Here is a 15,937-nt window from a genome sequence, read left to right as displayed (position 1 = left end):
ATGACGCAACTTCCGGCGACACGTATGACACCGGAAACAGAAAAAAAAATTTTGCGCCAAAAAAGTCCGCGCCAAGAATGACGCAATAAAATGAAGCATTTTCAGCCCCTGCGAGCCTAAAAGTCAAATTTTAAGGTAAGAAAAAAAAATTGATTTATTCAAATGCATTATCCCAAATATGAAACTGACTGTCTGAAAATAAGGAATGTTGAACATCCTGAGTCAAGGCAAATAAATGTTTGAATACATATATTTAGAACTTTATAAAAAAGTGCCCAACCATAGCTTAGAGTGTCACAGAAAATAAGACTTACTTACCCCAGGACACTCATCTACATGATGTAGAAAGCCAAACCAGTACTGAAACGAAAATCAGCAGAGGTAATGGTATATATATAAGAGTATATCGTCGATCTGAAAAGGGAGGTAAGAGATGAATCTCTACGACCGATAACAGAGAACCTATGAAATAGATCCCGTAGAAGGAGATAATTGAATTCAAATAGGCAATACTCTCCTCACATCCCTCTGACATTCACTGCACGCTGAGAGGAAAACCGGGCTCCAACCTGCTGCGGAGCGCATATCAACGTAGAATCTAGCACAAACTTACTTCACCACCTCCATAGGAGGCAAAGTTTGTAAAACTGATTTGTGGGTGTGGTGAGGGGTGTATTTATAGGCATTTTCAGGTTTGGGAAACTTTGCCCCTCCTGGTAGGAATGTATATCCCATACGTCACTAGCTCATGGACTCTTGCTAATTACATGAAAGAAAACAGAATTTATGCTTACCTGATAAATTTCTTTCTCTTACGGTGTATCCAGTCCACAGATTCATCCTTACTTGTGGGATATTCTCAATCACTACAGGAAGTGGCAAAGAGAGCACACAGCAGAGCTGTCCATATAGCTCCCCTCAGGCTCCGCCCCCCCCAGTCATTCGACCGACGGTTAGGAGAAAAAGGAGAACCATAGTGTTCAGTGGTGACTGTAGTTTTACAAAAAATAAATTTGAACCTGACTTAATTGCCAAGGCGGGCCGTGGACTGGATACACCGTAAGAGAAAGAAATTTATCAGGTAAGCATAAATTCTGTTTTCTCTTACATTGGTGTATCCAGTCCACGGATTCATCCTTACTTGTGGGAACCAATGCCAAAGCTTTAGGACACGGATGAAGGGAGGGAACAAGTCAGGTAACCTAAACGGAAGGCACCACTACTTGCAAAACCTTTCTCCCCAAAAAAATAAAAATAAACTAACACCACATTCCCTTTACACTCCCGTGGAGATGCTACTTGTTAGAGCGGCAAAGAGAATGACTGGGGGGGCGGAGCCTGAGGGGAGCTATATGGACAGCTCTGCTGTGTGCTCTCTTTGCCACTTCCTGTAGGGATTGAGAATATCCCACAAGTAAGGATGAATCCGTGGACTGGATACACCAATGTAAGAGAAACAGGCATACACATATATGCTTGTCACTGGCTTCATTCTGTTCTGGAATAGCAGGAGGGCTATTAACATGTAATATGTCTCTAAAATTCAGATTTGTGAATCCTACTTGAAGTATGGCTGGGAAACATTATGCTAATCTGTATTTAAAGTGATACCTTGAGATTGTACTATAAAATATTTAATTATGTGTAGCAAACAGAATATTATATTTTTACACTAGAATATCCCTTTAATCATGTATTATAGCACAGCAATGCAGATTTGGGAACACTACTTGAAGTATGCCTGGCTAACATTATGTTACTTAAAGGGCCATAATAGTAGAAAAATCACATGCTCTAATTCGTTAGACCATGTCATTTTAAGACTATCGACACTACATTACTTTGTGTTTAACATCTGCAAAGGGGTTAAACACACAGTAGAAGTGCTGCTTGGGACATGCAGGGAACTGCTGGTCCTGGCAGAAAACAAGTATTATCCAATCAGCAGCACTATATGCACATCCGAGTCCTTAGCGGGGGTTAAACACAGAGTAGTGTAGGGTGAATAGTCTTAAAATAACATGTCACAGCATGTAAATTGTACTCTATTATGAACCTTTCATTATATGTAGCTAAAACTTTGCAAAATACTTTCATTATTTTGTCTAAAAATTGTAGGATTTCCAATTCCTATTAGAACTGGAATGGCAGACTCCAGACTGAACACTTGTATACCCCTGGTTGCACACACTGACCCATAGCTGCCCATAATAAGCCTCAGCTGAAGAGGAAACCTTGGATAAAACAAACTGACACCTATTGCTTTACAGACACTAAAACTTTACACTTTTTTTCCCCAATGTTTAAACAGCTAGAATAATAAAAAAAAAACATATGCATATTATTCTCAGGCTAATCTTTAAATATATCATTCTATCTAGCATTTATTTAGGGTTCAATGTTCCTTTAATAGCATCTACCAGATAGTGGCATAGAGCACATGCTAAGCATGACGTAATGTTTTTTGGAAATTTAATATAGGGCTCGATTTATAAAAACCCTACGGCTGCAAGTTCTCACAAGAACTTGCTCAACGTATTTAACAAGCAGCGGTCACCAGACCGCTGCTTCCCTAACCTCTTCGCCACCTCTAAGGTGGCGAAATTCAATCTCCACGGTCTAGTCCGACCGAGGAGATTGACAGCTCTTGTCCGTGCGTGATTGGCTGTGCGCGGGCAGGGGGCGGGATTGCATGCAATCGCACAATTGCGCTCGTGCGCAATGGAGAATTCCTGCGGATAAAGTCGCCCCTCCACAGGCGAGCTGAGAACGTATATGCGCCCCTGTCCGCCTCAGCTTTAATACATCAAGCCCATAATGTCACCTTAATAGCATCTACCATATAGTGCCACAGAGCACACGCTTAGTATGATGTCATGTTTTTTGGAAATGTAATATAATGTCCCTTTAATAGCATCTACCATATAGTGCCATAGAGCACACGCTTAGTATGATGTCATGTTTTTTGGAAATGTAATATAATGTCCCTTTAATAGCATCTACCATATAGTGCCACAGAGCACACGCTTAGCATGATGTCATGTTTTTTGGAAATGTAATATAATGTCCCTTTAATAGCATCTACCATATAGTGCCACAGAGCACACGTTTAGCATGATGTCATGTTTTTGCCTTTGTTGAATTTTATTAGAAAAAAAAGGGTATCTAAAACATTTATTTTGTAGAAAATTTAAAAAATGATTTATTTGTTACTTAGGTTACTAAAAACAACATTTTGAGGCCGAATTATCAAAGGTCTGTCGGACCTGATCCGACCGTGTGGATCAGGTCCGACAGACCTCGCTGAATGTGGAGAGCAATACGTTCTCCGTATTTAGCATTGCACCAGCAGCTCTTGTGAGCTGCTGGTGCAACGCCGCCCCCTGCAGATTCACAGCCAATCTGCCACCAGCAGGGGGATGTCAATCAACCTGATCGTACTCGATCGGGTTGTATCGTGGCAATCTCTGTCCGCCTGCTCAGAGCAGGCGGACAGGGTTATGGAGCAGCGGTCTTTAGACTGCTGCTTCATAACTACTGTTTCTGGGGAGCCTGCAAGCTCGCCAGAAACACGGGTCCTCAAGCTCCGTTCGGAGCTTGATAAATGGGCCTTTATTTCTAGTTAACAGTAGACAAAGGGCTCAATTTATTAAAGCTGAGGCGGACAGGGGCACGTATATGTACGCCTCAGCTCGCCTGTGGAGGGGCGAATTTACCCGCAGGAATTCTCCATTGCACACGAGCGCAATTTAGCGCTCTCGTGCAATCCCACCCCTGCCCGCGTACAGCCAATCAAGCGCGGGCAGGACCTGTCAATCTCCTCGGTCGGACTAGACCACGGAGATTGAATTTCGCCACCTTAGAGGTGACAAAGAGGTTAGGGAAGCAGGGGTCTGGTGACCGTTGCTTGTTAAATACGGTGATCAAGTTCTTGTGAGAACTTGCAGCCGTAGGGCTTTGATAAATCGAGCCCAAAGTCTGCCAGCCCAGATTTATAGTTATACGGTCTGTGTATTTACAAACATACATTATTTTGTGCATAATGTACAGAGGCCAATGTTACTTTATCTCAAGTCTCTTTTTAGTTCAGCAAGAATTTAACATTAGTTTTAATTACATAGTGGACAATTTAACCTTTTTATTTTTTGTGTCATCAAATAGCAAAGAGGGAAAACTAGATTACGTTTTCTAAAATAAATCAAACAATAATTACAGATCACGGAATCCGTCTGTTTGGTTGCTAGTAAAATAGACCTTACTGCTTTGTCCTGTATCATTACCTATATATGGTTTTGTTACGTCAGCTACTAGCAATACTACATGATACAACACATATGTAACACTAGTCAGATGTACTATACAAACTAAAGCAGATACATGGAGGAGATCATGAGTACATAGAGGACTAATAATGCGCATGTCCAGCAGAAAAAGGATGTCACATTAAAAGCACAAAGTGTATTATATCGCTGGTTTCCTATGGAATCCTTAGCGCTAACCTGATAAAGTACTTAATGTGACATATGACAGGTTGCTCACATCACAAAACAAACAATATATCTCTGCTATGGTAACATAGTTTAATATTACAGCTAAAAATCAATTAATTTAAATGTAACATTGATGCTTTCAATGTATGTTAAGTTAAACAGAAAATGCATTTGATGGTCCATTAACTATAAATATGAATTATTTACCACTTAAAGGGACAACATAGCACACAAATTATATGCTCTAATTCATTTAGCACTTCATATCCTGCATATTTATGTTCTGCAAAGTGGTTAAACGCATAGTTAAAGTATACTTTAGGAGCCATAGAGAACTGCTGGTCCTGAGCAAAAACAGCAGTGGCGGCTGCACAGCTAGGCCAGTAGTTGTGTCTGCTGTTCTTTGCAGCTCCTAAACAATACTTTAAAGAAACAAACTGTTGGGCACAACTACAGTAGCATGGTTACTACACACCATGATATTGTTTTCGTCCTGTACTTCCTCATACTGGTCGGCGCCATCTTTGTACGCATGTATTATTGCATATCGTGACTGAACCAGTGCCCTGTCACAGATCAGTGTTGTTACTTACTTTTTGGCAGCTGTACAATAACTGAAAGCGTTATGAAAGTTTTTTTTATACACAGTTTAAAAGTTGCAAAACAAAGCCCTAATGAACAATAAAGAGTAATTTTGCCCCAGCAAAAACTTACTTCTGTATTGTGCACTTTATACTGAAGGGCTTTAAATAGCTTTTCAAGAAGACACAAACATTATTGATCTGTGAATGGGCACTTTTCTGTAACAGCATAAGAGAATACTTCATCTTCAAGATGGCAGCGTCCAGTGTGAAGATGCAGAGCTTCACTAACCAGCACTTGTAAAGGGTTAATATAAGAGAACAGTTCTAAAACAAGCTGGTGGCACAAGAAAAAAGAACCAATACAATGTTATGGTGAATAGTAAACCCTGCCACTGTAGTTTACAGCAGTTTCACGTCCCTTTAACTATGTGTTTAACCCCTTTGCAAAGGCGAAACACATAGCAGTGCTAGAAATGACATTCTCTAACAATGTTTTGCATTATAATGTTCCTTTAATAAAATGGCCGAAAAAATATCCTACGGACCCATAATCAAAACATTTTTATTAAAGTAATATAAATGGTGAAAAGTACAATACTGCATAAAGTATGCAATGTTAGAGAAAATCAATAGTGAAGCTCCATCTGGAAAAATGGATCCTCTGGTAAGTTGGATATTACTCATGTGGGTTTCGAGCTAAGAGTGAGCTTATAGAGGATCAACCCCTCTGCAGGCATCACTCAGGACATCGACTGGATTAACAACTTTAAAATTGTATTAAAACAATGATACATGACACTGATACATCAAGGCTACATAAGAGAAGTCTATTGCACACTCGGTTCTATGGTACCAGAACTCTTACTGACGTTTGGCTTCTCTGCCGATTATGAAATCATTACAGTCAGACGGCCTCCATGTGTTACACCCCTTCCTTTGTAATATCCCTCTTGTATAATGTATTTCTCCAACACACGTTTCGCTGATTACATTCGGCTTTTACACTTGTTAATCCACTCAATGTTCAGAGTGATACCTGCAGTGGGGGTGATCCTCTGAAAGCTTTATAACCTGAGAGCTCAGTCTTAGCTCTCACCCACGTGAGCAATATCCAACTTACCAGAGGATCCATTTTTCCAGATATAGCTTAAATATTGATTTTCTCTTTTCTTTAAGGGCATCTGCCAGTGGATATCTGCATTCTCAACAGCATTTGGAACTATATTCTTTTATTAATTCAAATGATTTATATAGGATTTTGCTAATTACACATTCTTGTTTATTAAAATAAAATATATACATATATATATATATATATATCTTCCACCATAAAAAGAAAATATTTATGTTTGAAGGTTCAGACAACATAACTTAGTTTGCAGTCCTTGCCTTTGTCGTCACCTAATCTCTGGATGAATAAACCAGCCCAGTTTGTTTTCATCAACTATTCTATGTATGACTTCAGTTCCAGGATACAAAAGTGCTAGCCATAGTGAGCTATGGACCATATTTAAATAATACTCACTGCTGCTTTTCTTGGCTCCAAGTGGATGTCCATCTTCAAGAGAATTGGAGCCTACTGACGAGCTATCTTGGCTGTCCTGTAGGGGGATCTGCAGGAACCCTTCGCTAGACTCAGAACGAGGAGGGAGAGTAAGCGATCTCATGCGCTCTCGGTTAACCTCTTTCTTGGGCTTAATCAGCTTCCTCATTTTTGAAGTTATCCAATTCCCTCTCCTTAATAATAATAAAAATGATAAACAGAATAAATATAAAACTATTACCTGTACCATAACTATATGCTGTTTTTAGATCAAAAAACGAAATGTAACCAGAAAGAATCAATTATTTTTATATATCTTATGAACCAAATACCAACACTACACTACTACTACTTGCAATTTATCTGAGTGGCTCAAATCCATTGTTATGTAGGCCACCATATGAGCCCTGCATGACGCTACCCTGGCATTTTATTAATACAGTAAATCATTATTTATAAAGATTTTCTTACCTTCTGGGAGGAGACGGTTCATAGAATTTGTACTGGTCCATTATCTTCTCTTCTAATTTTTCTTTCTGTCTCCTGAGCTCATTCAATTTATCGCTAGAAAAGTAAAAAAATGAATGCACAGCCAAACTCAATACAATCATATGTCCCCCCAAGACTAAAACTAACCTAAGTGTGTATCACATTATAATCTTTTTTCCTCTTCCTGTATCAGTGATTTGTTAAATATATTAATATAATATTTACTTCTATACAAAGGTTTATGAAAAATGGTAAGATATATACAGAATTGGTGCCACATTAAATAATTCATATTAAGTAAATAAAGAAACGAGGAATAACCTTTTACTAGGTTTCGTGAGCTGCACAGATGACGTTACCTGGAGGTATAGTTTGCGTACTACAGATAAGGCAATGCAGAGGAGTAGGAGGGTAGTCACAACTAAATTCACCAGTAAAGCTTTGCAGTCAATATGTTCATGTTAAAGGGACATATATACTAGCTAGAATGATGTATTAAAAAGCAAAATATGGCCTGAGACTATGCTGATTTATTTATTTTTAATGTTGAAAAAATACACTATATGGCCAAGGGTATGTAGACAATCATTCTAATTATTGAATTCAGGTGTTTCAGCCACACCCATTAACAACAGGTGCATAGAATCCAGCACATAGCCATGAAATCTTCATAGACAAACATTGGCAGTACAATGGGTCTTACAGCACATTATAGCAACAGTTACAGTAAACGTTGACTCATAAAAACATAGAATTTGACGGTAGATAAGAACCAAAAAAGCCCATCAAGTCTACCCATATTACATGTTACTTTTTCCTTAGGATAGCCTTATGCATGTGCCAGGCATTTTTGAATTCCTTTACAATCTTTGTGTTTACCACATCAAATGGAAGTTTATTCCATGAATCCACCACCCCTTCTGTAAAAAAATGCTCCCTCACATTTCTCCTGAATCTGCTGTTTTGGCATTTATTTTTTTGTAGAAAATGCTTTCAGCTTCTACTTTATTAAGTCCATTCATATATTTCAAGGTTTCTATCATGTCACCTCTTTCCATTCTATCCCTTAAACTGTACATATTTAGATCATAGACTATTTATTTGTATGTTTTATATTTTAGACCATGTACCATTTTAGTAGCTCTCTTTTGGACAGCTTCTAATTTATTTATAGCTTTCTGAAGATATGGTCTCCAGAACTGTACACAGTATTCCAGATTTGGTCTAGCTAATGATCTGTAAAGTAGCATAAGAACCATGCTATTTCTGCTAATAATACCTCTCCCAATGCAACCAAGTATTTGACTGGCCTTACTAACTGCCCTACTGCATTCTGAACCAAATTTTAAATCATCTGAAATAATAATTCCCAAGTCCCTTTCTTCTTTAGTTACAGCCAGTAATGTACCATTGATACTATATTTGGCCTTAGGATTTTTGGATCCTATATGCATAATTTTGCTCTTGGTAATATTTAATTAGAGATTCCATTTATTTGACCAGTCCTATAGTTTTTTAATATCACTGTTCATTTGATCGACCCCTCCTGGAACATCAACTCTGTTACAAATTTTTGTATCATCAGCAAACAAGCAAACCTTCCCCTTAAGTCCACTTCCAATATCACTTATGAACATGATAAACAAAATAGGCCTAAGAACTGACCATTGGGGAACACCACTAGTAACTGATGCCTCATTTGAATGTACTCAATTAATTGAAACCCTTTGTCGTCTATCTTTAAGCCAGCATTCTACCCACTTAATCTTAGCATCTACTCCAAGGCAATGCATGTTGTGAATAAGTTTGTTGTGAGGGACGGAGTCAAATGCTTTGCTTAAGTCTAGATATGCAACATCTACGGCTCCTCCCTGGTCTATTAATTTAGTTACATGGTCAAAGAAATCAATTAGATTAGTCTGACATGATCTTCCAGCAGTGAAACCATGCTGTCATTTGTCTTCTAAGTTGTTTGTCTGAAGGAAAGACAAGTCTTTCCTTTAAAAGAGTTTCCATTAATTTCCCTGCAATTGAGGTCAAACTGACTTGCCTATAGTTAGCAGAAACTTCCCTACTACCCTTTTTATGAAGAGAGACTACATTGGCAATTTTCCAGTCTTTTGGAACAACTCCTGTTAGAAGTGACTGATTAAATAAATCCACTAATGGAGTAACTATCACGGATCGAAGTTCGCTTAGAACCCTTGGATGATTATTATCTGGACCCACAGACTTAATTACTTTTATTTTTGATAAAGCCCTTGAAACCTCTTCCTCTGTAAAAAGAAAAGTACTACTCACATGATCATTTACAGTAACATCCCTTAATAGAATCTCACTATCTTTACCATCTGTAAAGACTGAAAAAAAGTAATCATGTAAACAGTTTGCTATTTGTTTATCTTTTTCCACTACTCTATCATCATTCTTGAGTCTAACTATCCCTCTGTTAGTTTTTCTCTTTTCACTGATATATCTACAGAAGGTTTTGTCACCGTTTTTAACAGATTGTGCTATTTTCTCTTCTGCATCAGCTTAAGCCTTTCTGATTAACTGCTTTGTCATCTTTTGATGGATTCTCCATTTTTCCTTATCCTCTTCTGAGCCAGTGAGTTTGAATTTTTTATAGACTGTCTTTTTTGTCTTAAATGCATGTGCTACTTCTCTTGAAAACCATATTGGTTTTATTTTACTTTTACAAACAAGCCTAATACAGTGTTTAGTTGCATCTAGAATAGCATTTTTAAAATATCCCCACTGTTCTTGTACTCCTGTAATAAGTGCCATCCATTTTAGAGGTTTATTTAGGTATCTGCCCATGTAAGAAAAATCAGTTGTTCTAAAGTCTAAAACTTTTGTTTTACTATGGTTGCACAGTACCGTTGCCTGAATATTAAACCATACAGACTGATGATCACTAGAGCCTAAGTTCTCACCCACAGACAACTCAGATACTATATCACTGTTTGTAAGTACTAAATCTAATATAGTTCCTTTACAGGTTGGTTCTTTTACTAGTTGCTGAAGGGATTCCCCTTGTAAAAATTCCAGAATATAATGACTTCTAGTTGATTTGGCAACAGGTACTTCCCAGTCTATATCAGGCATATTAAAGTCCCCTACTACAATAACATTGCCCTTCATTGTAATTTTGACTATTTCATCAATTAATAAATTATCTGATGCTTCATCCTGTAATGGTGGTCTATATACTACCCCTATTCTAAACACATGTTTTCCTTCAGTTTCTATAGTTAATCAAACACTTTCTACAATGTCATTTGTTTCTACAATTTCAGTTACTTTAATATTTTATTTCATGTACAGAGCAACTCCCCCCCTCTTTTTCCCTACTATATTTTTTTAAAGCAAAATGGAACCAGGTATGACTGTTTCCCAGTTGTGAGAGTCATTGTACCATGTCTCTGTTATAGCTACTAAATCCAACCTATCTTAAATCATTATTGCAGTAAGTTCTGGTAATTTACTTATTAAACTGTGGGCATTTGTGCGCATTGCACGAAGAACATTTCTAGAATTCTCCAATCCTTTTGCGTGGTCAATACATTCCCTGCCTACATTATTCAAAGTCTTATTCCTAAAAGTAGTGCTTTTTTATTACATAAACTAGAATGTAAAATTTGGTTGACTGTGTTATGCTCTGGGGGACAGACGGGTATGTTAACACTGTCCCCCTTCTTTGGGTTAAATTGCTACTAATAAAGTCTTTAAATTATTTACTCAATACTCCTGTCCCTTTAATATCCAAATGCAAACAATCCTTCTTATACAAGCTACTATCAAGCCAAACAGGGCTTTGATGGCTAACAAAACCATATCTTCTCTCTCTGCACCACCTCTCTAACCAAGAGTTTAATTCTATAATACGCAGCATTCTTCCTACTTCCTGTCCATACACAGGTAAAACAGCAGAAAACTAACAGCTAGATTACGAGTCTGGTCTTAGGGTTAAAAAGCAGCGTTGAGAGGTCCTAACGCTGCTTTTTAACGCCCGCTGGTATTAGGAGTCTTGAAGGTACAGGTGTACCGCTCACTTTTTTGGCTAGACTCGGAAATGCCGCAAATCCACGTACGTCAATTGCGTATCCTATATTTTCAATGGGACTTGCATAGCGCCGGTTGAGCAGTACAGCCTCTCCTGTCAAGACTGATAGGCATTTTAAAGTCAGTAGTTAAGTGTTTTACACTACCACGCCGTAGCATAAAACTCTTAAGTGTTAAGTACACTAACACCCATAAACTACCTATTAACCCCTAAACCGAGGCCCCCCCCCACATCGCAAACAATAAAATAAATATTTGAACCCCTAATCTGCCGAACCGGACATCACCGCCACTATAATAGTTGCATTCTGTGTTTTTAATATCAGAGTCATATGGTTGACTTCTGTTTTTTTATGTATACCATTAAATTGTGGAACCTTTAACTACATTTGAGAGTCTGAGCTTTTTTCCATCCACCAAGGACACTGGGGAGACCGGCTCAAACGTTGCGACAGTGAGTTGGGGCACTGCAAGTTCCCAGTCCGTCTGACTTAGCACAATTGGGTGCTGCTCCTTTTATGAGTATGCATTTGTATTCCTAATTATCCTTTTCGTACCAACTGTATCACACTAGGAGGCGCCTTTGTCTTGTGATTCCATTCACAGAACAAGTTTAAAACAGCAGAAAAGGACACAGATGCAGCCACATGATCTAAACAACTTCCTAGTTTAAAAAACTCATTTTGCACAGCAACAACATCATTGCTAGCCAGATCATTTGTACCTAGGTGAACAATAAAATCTAACTAACTGTCTTTTCTAGCTGCCTTAAAGGGACACTGAACCTTTAATGATTCCGATACAGCATGCAATTTTAGGCAACTTTATAATTTACTCCTATTATCAATTTTTCACCATTCTCTTGCTATCTTTATTTAAAAAGCAGGAATGTGATGCATAGGAGCCGGCCCATTTTTGGTTGAGAACCTGGGTTATGCTTGCTTATTGGTGGGTAAATGTCAGCCTCCAATAAACAAGCGCTATCCATGGTGCTGAACCTAAAATGGGCTGGCTGCTAAGATTTACATTCATGATTTTCAAATAAAGATAGCAAGAGAATGAAGAAAAATTGATATTAGGAGTAATTTAAAAAGTTGCTTAAAATTGTATGCTCTATCTGAATCACGAAGGAAAAGATTTGGGTTCAGCGTCCCTTTAACAATTCTTGAAATATGATTTAAATCTCTGTGAGCAGTAGAACCAGGAAGACATCTAACCTCTCTCACTAGACATCTAACCTCTCTCACTCGCCGTTAGAAATTTTGGGTCCCCTGACTAATCCACTTACCGCCCCCCCGTGCAAGTTTTGGCCAAGTGATGACTAAAATGTGGTTTGATATATTTGACTACATACAAGAATAAAAGGTAGTAACACACAGAAAACATACATACATTAACACTCACTAACAGATACACAGAAACACTCACACGTTCACACTGACTAACAGGCACGCAGAAACACAGTGTTGCTAATACTTTCTGTAGGAGCCGCTAGAACTTAACAGATGACACTATTTGGGGGCTGCCACAGTACATAAGTATCACAACTTTTGAACGGTTTGAGCACGATACATAAGATGTATGATAGACTGTGATAGTAACAAGAAATATGTTGGTGCTTTATAAGCAAATGATAACAGTGTTTATGTACAGAGTAGAAATGGCATTGGTGCTACTTACATGTACTGTCTCTGTTCTACATGGAAAAGATCTTTACTTTCCAGATTTTGCTCCAGTAATGTTCTGTTTTGCAGCATTAATGTCTGTATCTGATCTAACAGGTGTTTGTTTTCTTCTTCAAGATTTCCCTTAAGCTGGCTTAAAAGCTGTGGAAAGTATATTATTAAAACGTTATCAAAGAAAAATAATTACATAGGATGCAATTAAATATTTATCCAACCAATAAAAAGTGAAGAGGGCGCAAATAAAATAGAGAAGTGTATTTTAGGAACATGAAACATTATTTCAATCAAATAATAATTTCCTCCAAAGGACACTTGCGTTTAGGTAAACAGGAAAGTTATAATACTTGACCAATTAGACAAGTTCCCCTCTGATTACAAGTCACCCAAGATGCAGATTAATTTTAAATTTGTCCCTGATCATCCTCATGTTTCTTCCCTTAAAGTAATGAGCCTTACCATGTTGTAAACTTAGTTTCCCTATTAGCAGAAAACTCTTTTCTAATCTTATCACTCTGGACAATTAGGAACAGATATAAAATGTGTCATTTGATTGGTCAAACAATGTCTTTTCAAAATATAGGCACACAAGGGCAGGATGCTCCAGCCAACTCACGCTATCATGGTGGGAGTGTCGGTCACAAGCTCATGGATAAGCCCCTGGATAGGCTCAATACAAGTATGACAACACAAGATCCCGGCACTAAAGACTCCGTCCAAATATTCAAACATAAAAGCAGATCATCTTTATTACTATAAAAACAAGCAGGAACACCGCAATTCCAGCGACATACAAGCAAAGTGATAGGAGGACCTTAGCTAATCTGTATCATATGGGCACGGCTAAGGTCCTCCTATCACCTTGCTTGTATGTCGCTGGAATTGCGGTGTTCCTGCTTGTTTTTATCGTAATAAAGATGATCTGCTTTTATGTTTGAATATTTGGTCAGAGTCTTCAGTGCCGAGATCTTGTGTTGTCACACTTTTCAAAATATAGCAGTGTTATAAGTGAAATCAATTTCCAATTGTTTTTCAATAGTCAAACTCCACCCACTATTTGCCTTATTTGGAGGAGCCAATCTGGGCTTGAATCTACAGACAACAAGGCTAGACGGTCATAATGTTAGTATAAAGTGAATTGATTTGCAGTTTTTATCAGTTAAAGCCAATTAACGAAAGATATGTAGCAGGGCTATTCCCTTGAGAAGTCAGCAGAGGGCATTTCAAGCTATGAGAAATAGAAAAGCTTCAATTTTTCAGAGATAAATTACATTAAAAAGGAGGCAAAAAAAATAATGATGGTATATTGCAATGTTGTTTCATTTTACACAACTAAACATTGTATATAAACATCTCAAGGTGTTCACTAGACTTGTGCGTAGCGGAAAAATTTGTTTCATTTTGGTTCGATTCGGATGTTTTCGAATTTCGTTTTCGGATCGATTGTAATTCGGATACATTCGAATGAATTTGTTTCAGATTCATTCGGATTCGAATAAGTTTGGATGTATTCGGTTTGGATTTGATTCGTAAATTCGGAAGTTCGGTATGTGTTAGGTGGGATGTACAGTGTATTAGACTAGTATTATGAACTGTAATATTAGGTGTAACCCATAGCAGAGTGATGTAACCTAATATACTGTACAATACTAGTGTAATTGTGATTAGTCCATGACCATCCTAATGTAACGAATAAATCCGAACTAATTTGGATTTATTCATTAGTTTCGGTGCTATGGTAATTCGGAAATTCGAATCGTTCCGAAGCTCTGAATTTGACAAATTCGTCCGAATTTCCATTTGGAACGAAAAGCACATGTCTAGTGTTCACTGTCCCTTTAACCCTTTCCTGAATCAGTAGTGCTAAAATGACATGTTCTAACAAACCAGAGCATATAATTTATGCACTACAATGTCCGCTTATTGTCCATTAATGATATTAATTGAACAGGTTCTGTGATATTTTTATTTTAACAGTGATTGTAGGTACAGGATTTTCATACAAAAATTTACATATGCAAGCAAAGATGCATGTGTAATGTAACAATTTTGTTATTAATCAATATATATGTTAACACAAATCGATTTATATTATAAGAAACCCAATGCAGCACCTACGCACACGCGGCACTAGATAACATGGTGCATCTCCTACCTCACAATGGTTATTTAGCTTTGTGAATTTGATGTCCAATTCCTGATACTCTTCTTTCATTTTCGAAAATTCAGCTTCTAACCTCGTCTGTTCAAGCTTTCCATTATTTAGCAAACTTTTCATGTTTTTGTGGTCACTTTGCAAGCTTTCATTTTCTCTCAGGAGTTGTCTGTATGTGTGATTAAGCCTGTGATGATTTTGGAAAGAAAAATGATATGAAATAATAAAATAAAAAATAAAATAATATATATATATAATAACATAAGCAGACTAAAATCAACATTTCTATTTGAATATTTAAATGTTAAATTATTATGTCATCACAATGTCAAGTGGCTTGACTGCTCACTGGCTAATTAGCAGAGCTCTATCTGTTTTATTGGTAGACAGTGACATGCCTGACAAGAATAAAGGCATTTTTAATTTCTTCAGAACAGGAACAATAGTTTTACAAATCAATCAATCAATCAATCAATCAATAAAAACCTATAAAACCCACACATTATTTTATATGCAACAAAGAAAAAAATGACGTGTTTTTTTAAAGAAGTTACCTCTGAGAGTTAAATAAAATGACTAAAGTTTGGGTGGCTTATAAGCACAAAGAAAATAACCTACTTGCATGTCTGCCTTTTAGTTTATGGCTCCTGCTCTAGTCCGAAGAATTACAAATATCTGACAACATCTAGCAGTACTCTTCGGCACACAAAGAACTGAGCCTGGGCTCAGTAAATAAAATACTTCTATTTTTATATTTTATTACAAGAGTACCCAGACATTACTGAGATAGGATCTTTCTTTATATTCCTTTTGTAAGTGTGATTTCCTTATTCGGGTAACTAATGCAATGAAATCTGACATTACAGTACTGGACAGGGTTATTCTACTAATCTCAAGTTGAATCCCAACTTACTCAAGTAAGTTATTAT

The 15,937-nt window shown here is 37.3% G+C and overlaps 1 protein-coding gene across 1 annotated transcript in view; it reads right to left on the bottom strand.

Moving 5' to 3' along the window:
- CCDC88A (coiled-coil domain containing 88A) overlaps window positions 1-15,937 on the bottom strand; it is a 424,707-nt gene that overhangs the window by 54,041 nt on the left and 354,729 nt on the right. Inside the window, exons 22-25 of the mRNA XM_053712191.1 lie at window positions 15,009-15,195; window positions 12,852-12,997; window positions 7,089-7,181; window positions 6,600-6,811 (exon numbers count right to left, since the gene is read on the bottom strand). Of these exons, the coding sequence (XP_053568166.1) occupies window positions 6,600-6,811; window positions 7,089-7,181; window positions 12,852-12,997; window positions 15,009-15,195 (638 nt within the window). The remainder of the gene's footprint in view (window positions 1-6,599; window positions 6,812-7,088; window positions 7,182-12,851; window positions 12,998-15,008; window positions 15,196-15,937) is intronic.

Source organism: Bombina bombina, chromosome 4 (assembly GCF_027579735.1).
Source record: "Bombina bombina isolate aBomBom1 chromosome 4, aBomBom1.pri, whole genome shotgun sequence".
Taxonomy (NCBI): Eukaryota; Metazoa; Chordata; class Amphibia; order Anura; family Bombinatoridae; genus Bombina; species Bombina bombina.
The sequence above is the reverse complement of the archived record's forward strand: the minus strand, read 5'-3'. Positions and strand labels throughout refer to the sequence as shown.